Here is a 12,703-nt window from a genome sequence, read left to right as displayed (position 1 = left end):
TAGCTAGTTCGGTTGTAAAAGCGGTTGATTATCTGATTGACTACTGTGAGAATGTTGGGGTAATGAAATTATCGGACCGACCTGTAGATGCATCCAGGGTATAGACGAGATGTATCGTACACCCTGTCGGACATCGAGGATGGGGCACAATATGTGAAGCCGATTTTAGTGTACGCCACCGTGATATTATTAAAAGCGGCGCAAAACTAAACCCACTCAATCCTACATCGGCAATAAGCCGAAATATCAACCCACTTTGAAACTGTGAAGGCCACTTTATTGTCGAAACAATCAAAACTTTCCAAAATGAAAAAAATGTTACCGTTTGAATTGCCCGAGGAAAGTACGGGATTGAACGCCGTTTAAGCAAGTGCACAACTCTCTATCACAATCAGAAATCAAAACAGAGTTACCTCCCTTGGAACATGTCTCCATCATGGTTTCGCTGAGCGCAGTAATGTCCTTCCCATATCAGCCGATGTGAGGATGTCCGGATGAATGTTTCAGAAATAATAAGGTAGTAATGCAGGTAACATAAGCCACGGACCTCAGGCATAGTTAATTGATTCTATTCCTACATGTAGCGATGTTTATGATTCATAATTTTAGGACTGAGCAGGTGAGGAAAGTGTTCATAAAATCTTCCGATTTCGAAATATGTGTATTTGGCCTATCGCGCAATGAATTGTGATCATAGGTGCGTCACCAATATTTGAAATCATATATTTTTTGAACATATGAAGTCGATCGATCGATCGAGAGAGATTATGTGTGAGTGAGGGTAAATGTGTAATTATATACGTGTGAGTGACCGCATGTCTGTATATTGATGAATGGATGTTGATGCTTATCGTATTCTGTTCTCCAGATTCCAAACATGAGTTCTGACGAAGAGGATTTGCCTCCCCAGCGGAACTTCCTCTTACTCCGATCCATGATAAAGAGAGGGGAAGAGGAGGCGGCTTTTCAATATATGACAGACAACAACATAACAGCGGACTCTTTTGCTCAGAGGATGAAATCAGGAGAGCAGAATGATATATTTTGTCCGGTTTGCACAGCCGCTCAGTCAGGGCGTCTCAGCATAATGAAAACTTTAATTTCAATGGGATTTTCCTTTCAGAATGCAAGTCCAACAGATCGTGTGTTACACATGGCGCCTGTGCACTTGGCCTCGTACGCAGGCCATCTTGCTGTGGTGAAATGCCTCATAGAAGAGCATAGAGTGGACGTGAATACTCGAGACGGATACGACAATACCCCTGTCTACTGGGCCATCAATACGCTGAACGCTAACCTTGACCTTGTCAAATATCTCATAGGTGCTGGGGCGCTTGTAAATATGAGAAATGAGATTGATGAATCATCCTTGCTCCACACCAGTGTGAAATATGGCAATACAGACGTCTGTACGTATCTGTTGGCTCAAGGAGCTGACGTCACAGCGCGTGATCACAACGGATGCACACCTCTACATACAGCCTCGGTGTGGGGTGACGAGAGTTCAGCACGTGCACTCGTAGAAGCAGGAGCTGATGTGCATGCGCGTAACAAGTCTGGCGAGACCCCGATATTAGTCGCGGCAAAAAACGGGATTTGGCAGCTGATGAAAATACTGTATTCGCGTGGTGCCGATCCAAATGATAACGACACGGATGGGAACACAGTTCTTCATTATGCAGTAGTCAAACAGTCATACGAAACTGTTTATTACCTAACCGTGCATCTTAATGTTGAATTCAACATGGAAAGTTTGAAAAACAAAACACCATTTTGGTCTGCTGTTACGTCAGGCAATTTGGACATCGCTAGATTGTTAGTGGACACCGGCCATATGTCTCGCCTGTCCACTGGCGAAGATGGCGGGCTTGTGTTCTCTGTTGCTGGCTTGAACCGTGAAAATAAAGAGTCGTTGATGTCGTATGTAAAGGCGGTTGTGACAAACCCGCAGTCGCTGCAAGATATGTGTACATTCAGAGTGAGGCGATCCCTTGGGCTCCAGGTCGGCAGAGCAGTTGAGTCACTACCACTACCTGGTATTGTTAGAGACGTTGTCAAACTATGTCACATTTCCGACACTGTTTGAACCGTATCCCTGTCAGTGTGAGCCGTGTTCGAGACTGGGTCATGTTCCTGAACCATGGTGATGCATTCATGATACTCGCTCACAGATATTCGAGAACTGTGCGGAAACTGTGAGCCTTATTCCTGATGTCGAACACTCTGAACCTTATTCCCGATGTCGGATACCGTGAACCTTATTCCCGATGTCGGACACCGTGAATCTTATTCCTGATGTGTCCCGATGTGGGACACTGTGAACCATATTCCTGTAGTCAGACACTGTGACCCTTATTCCTTTTGTCAGACGCTGTGACCCTTATTCCCGATGTCAGTCACTGTGAATCTAATTCTCCAAATCCGACACTCTGAACGAATTAGTGAAGTACTAACATGTACCAACTAAACTTCTTCAAGTAGTGATTTAACGCCATGCATACCAAGACTTGCTAGACTAGATTATAGGCTTCATATAAAGCATCATAGGTATTTCACAAACATGGTACAGGAAACCTTAGCCTCAATAGCGTATTGCTTCACCATCTGTAAATTAAACATTGGAGATATTGGTCCTGCAAGCCAAGGGTGTTTGATGTGTTTACATTGGAACCAGAACCTTCCATTGGGTTTCCCTGCAGATTATAAAAAACATTGAAGCTAGGAATATTTACACATGCTTCATTTAGGGCGTAAGAATTACAGTTAGGGTTGGGTGTGACTATGATACAGACTGGGGACCAGATGTGGAAGAACCCCCCCACCCCCCTCCCAAACCCCCAAAATGACAACAGACATTTGTTTGGGTCTTTTAATTGTACATGTGATTAAAGCAACTTAGCCTAAATTTCAATAACCTTCGAACGAATACACATTTGGATCAAACTGGAAAATATAGACTTATCCCGACAAAAGAGCGAATGTTAAAAGTTTATTCAAAAGTTTAAGAGCACGAGTGTCCATTTTGTCTTTTGTCTTCAACCCGTCCCACTGACAACTAGTCTCTGAAATGGTCATATTTTACAGTAAAAATGTTCATAGAAAATATAATGAAAAGGAGCCCCGAGACTTCTCCCGAAGCCGTGGAAATCTAGACTTGCCACATTTTCTAGCGTTACATGTACTCGGATATGTTTGGTTCAGGTTTGTGACACTACATACGCTCAATCACATGTGTTGCCAGTTCACGGAGAACTAGTGGTTTAGGTATGAAACCGTAGAGGGGACATCAGATGAGAAAATAAATACGTTTAGTAAAGCGACGCCATGAGATGATAAGTCGAGGCCACGATTTAATAAGTGGCTTGGACCAGTTTCTAAACATTGCAAAAATATATATTGTTTGTTATGCGATGCCATGGATCGGATGGCAGTAGAATGACATAAATGGAGCTTTAATGAAACATGAACAGGAAATATTCAATTACTACGTGAATTTAATTATGGTAAGAAACCTGAACGTGATACACTTACGTCTAATATGTAAACATTACGTATTTCTAGGTAGCCTAAATATAAAGTGTTTTACAATGAATCTTAATAAGTTACGCGTAGTTGTGTATTGTAGGGCAAGGAGGTCTCACAAAGACTTTAAGACAATCGTATCAGAACATATTCATTCTAGTAAAACTTCCATGGTTTATATACGCGTATTAGATATTTTTTTTACTTTCTCAGTAATTTCTAGGAATAATATATATCTGCCACCGCTTTGCAATGTTACAAAATGTCACTTGAAGTCCTTTCCCTGTCCATTCCCAACATAGCCTCAATCAAAAGTGGTTAGTTTCTGATCATTCTGATTTGGGCCCGGCCGTCAAGAGCAACGTAAACCTCACACATGTATCTTGAATTGTGTCTAAATCCATAAATGTGCATTATATCTACCTAAATATCACTGTATAGAGTTTCAAAGCGTAGTATTTGAAGCAAACACGTTGCTCAGAGTTAGTTTAGATGCCAAAGAGAATATCACTTGTCCAATTTTGAATAACAAAGATGCGCGATGTGAAAGCATTCATCAATATATCGATTTTTCGACGCCATATGTGACGATAACATGTTTGTATGAGTGCGTTTACGTCGAGAATAATCAGTTGTTACAGCTGGTAGCCAACTCTTTGTCACGTTTTAGGGTGAGTATTTGCTGTGACAAGAAGGTAGAAGAAATCCCCTCAGAACCAGCAAAATATAACCACTGACAAGTATACAGTTTTCAATAATTGTGTATTGAGCGGCAAGATACAGAAGATTCAGAGTAGAGGTTTCTTGCACGATGCAACTGAGTCAAATCTAAAGTAATGGGTCACAAATATATGTCAACTCACCGCAGTTACCGAAAAACAGTTTTACTGAATGGTACGGTTATGTACGTTAAGTGGTGACAGGAGGCAGGCAGTTAACGTAAGTGTCCCCAGCTTCCAAACAGAAAAGCACTTTATCATACGAACAAACTCGTACTTACTACTGCAACAATTTTGTGACAGTACACAATTGGAATACATGTATTATAGCACTACATATGACCTTCCTTAAAAGTCTCACAGTGCCTGAACAATGGTATTTCTTTATCCGCTCAAAGTTGTATTACGATTACAAATTTGCCGTGACAAAAGGTGTAAGAAATCCCCACCGAACCAGTAAAATATAACCCTGACAAGTCTACGGTTTTTTCATTGATACTTTATATTTCGCAAACAAGTACATAAATATGCAGATTCACAACAGAGGTTTCATGTACTATACAACTGAATGAAATCTAAAGTAATAGGACACAAATATGCCAATTCATCGAAGTCACCGAAACAGTTTTACTGAATGTAACGGTTATGTAGGTCAAGTGTTGACAGGACGCAGGCAGTTTTATGTACACCAGTTCGTCTGTGTGTGTCCCGTGTACCAACACAATAACCAGCCATTATATATAAAGTCACTAATTCGTGAACATTCGACCACTGCCATCAACGTAGAATCTTCTAGAAATCTCCCGGAAGTACGCTCAACTAATCAAAACACTTAGTCAAAGGGAGGTAATTCTGAAGCTCTACGAAAAGCACTGAACATTAATGATACGAAATGTGACCCGTGTAAACTATCACTTAAAACACTAAACGTTGTCACCCAATACTACTTCTTACTTAATCAATGATACAGTTTACAAAAATACACTTTCATAACACTCTCCCTCTTAAGGAAAAAAAAAGTTTCACAGAAACTTTCCGTTACAATCATAGCAAGATAACTAACATAATAACATGACATACCAATAACATGAGAAACATCTTGCAGAATTACAATGATGCAAATACATACATATAGCATCATCAAGTCATAATACATTTACAGCTTGGGAAGTGCATCAGTCGGTATACGTTGTAAGAGAGCGGAAGGAATTTCTGATTTGGTTATCCAACAATTTGGCATGCATAACAGGTCTTACAAAATTCAGCCACATCTTGTCTCAAACTGGGCCAAAAGAAATGTTTTTCTCACAAGTCTTGTTTATACCCAGATGACCTGCCATGGGACTTTCGTGTGCCAGTGAAAGTACATGTTTTCGAAATAATTTGGTACCACAATTTGATGGTACAATTTCTGTTCATCTCCCACAGGACATTCCGGCGACCCATATTTCCTCATGAGAACATCATCCTTGTAGTATTAACAAACTGGAACCTTGCTAACCTCCTCAAAAGAAACAACCTTACTAGCCAACTTCTGCACTTCAACATCCTCACCTGCGCACTAATAAGTTGCTCTCTGCAAAGAATGTGTTCACCACCTGACAAACTATCTGACTTATCAGACCTGAAGAGCTACTACTTTTTGAAGATAAGTCATCAGTCTCTACCTAACACAAATCATCCACGAAAGTACTTGCCAAATCATAAATGGAATCATTCGGTAAAAAAGTCTTGGAAGAAATGCCTTTCAACATTGAACGAGTCACTGCATAGGAAGGAAAAATACCCAGGAAGTCATCCTCCAACTTTTCTGTACTAAATGAACTCTCCGGCAAAGCAGTGACAATTGGATCAGCACCAACTTTGGCCCCCATGAGATCATTACCGATCAACAAATCGACACCCGGAACTGGGGGAGAGTCAAGAACACCAACTTTCACCTCACCTGGAATCAGATCTGAGGTCCAATTCACAAAATGGAGAGGAGCAGAAGAATTGCCACCTATACCCTGAAACAAAACATGTGAAGACTCATCAGAAAAAGGCAAACTGTCATTCAAAATCAGAGATTGAAGTGTTCCAGTATCACTCAAGATAATAACAGGCTGTGGGGTAGAATTATCTCCCACGAGCAACACAGAACCCTTAGAAACAAAGGGCAAAAACTCTCCCCACAACATCCTGGATCCGGAAAGAAAGGCTTAGGTGCAATGGACACAAAAGCATTTGGGGAACCTGTAGCCTGATTTCTAAATTGGAGTTTGCAACATGCAGAAATCAAATGATCAGGATTTTTGCAATATGCACATACAGGATCAGAACCATTGGTAGTCGTAGGCTTAGACTGAAAGGTATGTGACTGCTTGCCACTAGAATTTGAACCTGTTCTAACACCAATATAATCTGCATGTCTTGAAGTCTTACCCGGGGAAAAGCCCTTTTGGCCATTAAACTTTGTTTTACCCGGAGACCTAAAAGAACTCTTGTGAATCAAACAACAGTCATCTGCCAACATTGCTGCCATATGCAAGTCATCAACCTTTCGTTCATACAAATAAGGCATAAGGAGAGAATGAACACTCTGCTTGAAATCTTCCATCAAAACTAACTGCCTCAAACCATAAAAATTGTGACTTCCTCAGACCCACACCACCTAACAATGTTTTCCTTTCTCTAGCAAACTCCACAAAAGTCTCATCGTCCCTTTTATGAGCATTTCTGAACTTAACTGACGATAAGCACTAACTCATAAGCTTTCAAAACTGTACTCTCGACAAGATCATAATCTGAGCTTTGCTGTACCGACAATGCTGAATAAGCATCCTGAGCTTTACTCTTCAAAACAGTTTGCAGTAGCATACTCCATGACTCCCTAGGCCCCTTGAGGTTATCAGCAACTATATTTGTCTACTTCTTTCTCATTTAAAGGGGCACAAGTCTAGCATGCCTTACAGTGTCAAAAGAGGAAGAATCTGAGGGTAGAGAAGGGTTTTCAAGCTTTTTCAGTTGAATTTAACTCTCAACTTCCAATTTTTCAATTCTATTTCTCTTTTCAATTCTTTCTCCATCTCAAACGTTTTCATTTCCATTTCTTTTTCTATACTTTTCAGTTCTTCCTGTTTACTATTTTCTTCTTTTTAAATTTGTAACTGAATTTCAAGTTTCTTTAATTCCAACTTATCTGAACATTCCTCTTGGAGAAAACTCCCTCATCCAAATAGTGATTCAGCACAATTTTCAAAATCCGAAATTTCCTCACCACAGGTTTGGCATCACGTTTGAGATGTGAAGAAATTTGCAACAAATCTGATTTGTGCTGTTGATTTACTGTACCATACAAACTTCTTAGGTTCAAACACCATTTTGCTGTTTCCACAATTAACTTGTTGCAAAATTCACAATTGGTCACAAATGTCAAATGAATTCTATCCCGGATGAGCCCCCAGTTATGTTACGGTGAATAATTTACCGTGACAAAGGTATAAGAAATCCCCTCAGATCCAGCAAAATATCAAAAATGTAAAAAATATGGAGTCAAAAATGAAACTTTACAAAATGTAATTTTAAAAAATAATGAATAATTTTTCTGTGATGATACATCTATGTATCCCAAACGGGATCCCTATCTTTCAACTCTAGAAAAACGTTAGCAAACCCCACTCAAACCACCTCCATTCGGCGTGCAAATGACGTTAGTACAAAATTAGGGTTTGCACGTGCAGTCGATCACGTGATCTTTGCATCAAAGTTTTCTTCATTTGCACGTGTTTACATTGGCCTCAAGAATTTAAAAAAAAAACCCTTTTAAACCACAGTTCTAACCGTACTTTAAATGCCACGATTGTCAAATGTGCAACGTTGGCATTTTGCAAGCAGGAAGACCAGTTATTGACGTTGCAAGAGCAATGGAATACAGTCGTCAGCACTGTGTATGACTTGCGAGGTCGTCTACAACAAACTGGCACCACTTCTGATCACTAAAGGTCGGGTTGTCCACGAGTGACGTCAGAGCAGAGGACCGTCAAATCGTTCTACGTCATCTACGTGACAGATATCTGCTGGCTACACGAACCAGGGCTGAGATGTTTGGAGGTCGACTGTCCTCACAGACCATTCGAAATTGGTTGCGGGCTGCTGATTTCAGCGACCAGGTACTCACCCCTAACTCGTTCCTTTCACGGCGGCTCATGGCCCAGGTCTACAGTTCCGGCATGATAATGCTCGGCTGCATACCGCGATGTTGACTCGAAATTTCCTTCAAAACGCTGGAATCAACGTCATGGTCTGGCCATCGAGGTCCTGAACTTAATCCAACAGAGCAGGTTTGGGATGCACTTGGATGAAGGCTTCGTGGTCTTAGGGACCAACCTCAGAATTGGCATGCACTTGGCGCTGCCTTGCAATAGCAATTGCGCAGAATCCATGTGTTCATAAGCATCAGGCAGTTGATGAGGAGACAATGTTTGGCAGTGGTGAATGCGCGGGGCGGCCATACACACTATTGAACTGAGAAAGTTAGAATTCTTATTCTTGTGACTTGACATTCTGTATACCCATGTATTTGAACGGCGGTGTAGCCTAATAGAACTGATTGTGGCACTGTCAGTGTATTGAGGAGTACATCCCACAGATCTCAGCAATAAAATGATAACAATTTAACCATCTTACCATCTGCTGCTCTTTTATAGTGCCCTGAAGAAACAATGTGAAGTTTATTTGTTGACTCAGTATATAACACCGACAAGGCTAAAATTTTCAGTAATTTTATATTGAGCAAGAACAAAGGCAAGATATGAAAGATTCACATCATGTACAATGCAACTGTGTTAAATCTAAAGTAATGGTAAAAAATATAATGTCAACTGACCTAAGTCTTAGTTTGAGAGTGAGAAACAGTTTTACTGATTGTAACACAGCGAGCGGTCAGGCAGCGGTTATGCAGATCAATCGTTGACGGAGGCAGGCAGTTTTATGTACTCCAGTTAATCTGTGTGTGCACCATGTACCAACACAATAACCAGCTTTTATATACAAAGTCACTAATTCGTGAACACTCTTGCACATACGACCATCGCCATTAACGTAGAATGTTCTAGAAGTCTCCCGGAAGTACGCTAATCAAAACACTTAGTCAAAGGGAAGTAACTCTGAAGCACTACCTTAAAGCCTTCTCCCAAAGTACGAAAAGCACTGACCATTTTAAGATACGAAATGTGACCCATGTAAACTATCACTTAAAACGCTAAACGTTGTGACCCAGTTATAAATTATTACTTAATCAATCATAAAATGTACAGAAAACACACTCTTGTAACAAAAGAATTGCTTAACATATGGTCAGGACATTCTTTCAGTATAATTAAAGAACCAAAGAAATATTTGAGACCTTAAAAACTGTTGCTTGTCAAGACTGAACAAAGGAAAAGCAGCATTGTCACATTGTCGGCGGACGGAATATTGACACTCCTGAAACGCTTAAGCGACTCTTTATCTTGACACCACATGCTGTGTTCGAGACATGACTACTCTGAAATGAACGGTTTTCAGAAGCAATATTCTATGGCAAAACTGTGAGGGGTTGCTGTATGCACCCGATACAATGACACCATGTCATTTACTAAAATTGACAGTTTAGCCTCGTTTGTTTACTGATTTAGTGACCAGATGGAAAGGTAGTGCGCATGACAACCATGTGCTGAAGTAGAGTAATGAGCAGCTTCACGAACGAACTTGTGATCCTGCAGTTCGTCAGGTAATAAACTTCGTGTGCCTCCTTTGTTCACCACTGAACCTTTTAATCCCTCGAAACATGCAAGTCACAAGATTTGCCAACACCAAAGACAACTGATACTGGTTGCGATTGCAGCATAAAAAGACGTGTTAGCTTGCATAATATCGCTGTCTTTGTCAGGCTGTTTAGTAATAAGAATAATCGGGCCACGTGAACGTTTATTTCACACGCACTAAAATATGATATGTGACAACGAAATTCACATGGAAACATATGATCATCTTGCTTGAGCACAGGTAATATGAACATACATGAACTGTTGATTTACAGACCCCTGAAATCTGGTATGATACATAATATCTAAGGTTTGGAAACATTTGTAAATTAAGAAAATTAACAAGTGTTTCCCACCTAAGTATATTCACGTTTTCAACCGAATAAACGAAATCAGATATCAACCCCTACTGATATACAAAGGAATGTATTGGAAATACTGTAGGACCATGTATTTACCGGTATATCTGTTTTGCAATTCATGTTTGGAAATAACTGACATTCTGGTCAGGGCGTACATGAACGAGGTGCTTGTGCATACGAAAATGTACTTTGAACATATGTTTCAAAGATGTAGATTTGTGGTTAGGAAATATCTGCAAACATACGCAAACCCGGTCATAGCGTGTATTTCCTACTGTATTTCCCTTTATTTCAATGGTGTACTACAGTGAAGCCTCGTTAATCCGGACGGTTGTGTTTTTCAGCATGTATCCGGTTTTCGGTCCTGTGTCGTTGTCACTGACTTGGTTGACATATGTCATCCGTCCCCGATTGCGCAAAACGATGTTCATGATCACTGGATTGTCTGGTCCAGACATGATTAGTTACAGACCGCCACCACATAACTGGAATATTGCTGAGTGCAACATAAAGCTAAACTCATTAACTCGCTATTTCAGGTGAACAAAATTTGGCCTTTGCGTTCATGACGATGCGCGTTATGGGATAACATCGACAGAATCTCAGGGTCGGCATTTTGGTAATTCATTAATGTACTTTATCATATAAAATATGAAGTTGGAATTTCATACGTAATATCCGTTCCATCAAGCAATAAGCTGCGTGAACCATGGTAGACATGTCGTCATTACAAAACAGAAAAAAGAATATAAACCGTAACGTTTATCATCAATTGATTACCCAAATCTCACATCTCCCAGGATATTAAAATAAAAAGGTTGCAACATGTTATATGAAATTCTATTTTCATCACACACTAAAGTACAGGTTCATGGTGTTCAAGCATTTTATGAATTGCCAGGATTCTTTCCTTAGTAAAACTGGTTAAAAGATCAAGCAAGCAACTGTATTTGAAACAAACTGAAACCCCCCCACCAAAATATGATGCTTGTTTAATAAAGAGCTGAAAAGGGAATACAAATGTTAAAAAGTTTTAAAAGCAAGACATATACATGTATTTGATCTCTTGTTTGTACGTGACGTGCTCTGATGAAGTCTCACAGGATGGCAAATTTCACAGTTAACCCGCAAATTGATTTGAGCTGGAAGCTACACAATATCGGCGACATGGAACACGAAATCAAGGAACTTTTGACCTACCTTGATTAGCTACTTTAGCCAGAGGAATTGTTTCAGTAGGTGTTGTCATAGGCAGCACTGAGCTGTTATCGGTTTTTAACGCTGAACTATTCCAGCTACATGGCAGAGGGCTCTAAATAATTGAGTCTGGACCAGAAAATCCAGTGAAGAACAGCTCGAGCATCTCACAGCTGGGACTACACAACGACGAACTCGAATGACTAGAAGTACATCGTGAAACGCCCAGGAAGATGAGAGGTTTCAAATGTAAGCAAAACAGAGTTAAGAATTTCTTTTTCCTTCCCACGCGGTAAATGTTTAGCGTCTGTGACCGTGTGATCCTTCAGGTTATTGAACTGTTTCCTCAAGTTCACATCAAAGTCAGTGAAAATGCTGTGACTCAGAGTCAGGACTGGAAATATCACAAATTGACATTAAGGCCAAGGCCCCTTTGATCTAATTTGTAATGAATCTCATGGTCCCTTGTTCCTAGTCTGTTTCACTAAGTCAAGACCACCTATAGGTTTTTCCATGTTATGGTGACATCTTTTTAGGGTTATCCTGGGATAAACAAAACACCAGCATAAACTGCTGCAACCAAACAGCAAAATATGGCAAAATAAGACAATAGTGTTCACTGACCGTATTCTAAATGTACCTTGACAATGTTCTTGATATATCTGATTCAGGAAGAAATAAAAGAATACGTATCCCAATACGTATCCCCACGTACATGCAGGCAACTTACCGAACACGCCCGAAGAACACCACCCCAAAACAAATCCAAACAGCGACAAGAGCGGAAGTGCAGTGGCGCATGACCAAAACGGCAAATAATAAGCGGCATATTGGGAGCGGCAGCTGTACTAAGGTACTCGACCCTCATCAAACCATACCAAAAGCCGCGCATCATGTACCTCCAGGACAACGGAACCCAATCCCAGGAAAATGTGTCATCAAATTTTATTGTCCTTGCAATATACAATGTATTTAATTTCACTAAATTCATCAGGTAAGTGGAGAATGATATTAATATAGTGACAATATAGTAACTTGTCAAACCATTCCAGTTTTGAGCCTGAGAGGAGAATAAATAGAGGTGTTTGCTACTGTGGTAGAATCCCATGTCAGTTAC

At 40.3% G+C, this 12,703-nt stretch overlaps 1 protein-coding gene across 1 annotated transcript; it reads left to right on the top strand.

Annotated features, from left to right (window-relative positions):
- Positions 1–416: 416 nt before the first annotated feature.
- Positions 417–2,641, top strand: LOC137288521 (putative ankyrin repeat protein RF_0381). Its single transcript, XM_067820795.1, has 2 exons — positions 417–517; positions 869–2,641. Exon 2 carries the CDS (start codon positions 878–880, stop codon positions 2,084–2,086), a length of 1,209 nt encoding a protein of 402 aa, XP_067676896.1. The 5' UTR covers positions 417–517; positions 869–877; the 3' UTR covers positions 2,087–2,641.
- The last annotated feature ends 10,062 nt before the right edge of the window (positions 2,642–12,703 follow it).

This window comes from Haliotis asinina, chromosome 1, assembly GCF_037392515.1.
Source record: "Haliotis asinina isolate JCU_RB_2024 chromosome 1, JCU_Hal_asi_v2, whole genome shotgun sequence".
In the NCBI taxonomy this organism is placed as follows: domain Eukaryota; kingdom Metazoa; phylum Mollusca; class Gastropoda; order Lepetellida; family Haliotidae; genus Haliotis; species Haliotis asinina.
Note: the sequence above shows the minus strand (reverse complement) of the source record. Positions and strands in the feature narration are given on the sequence as shown.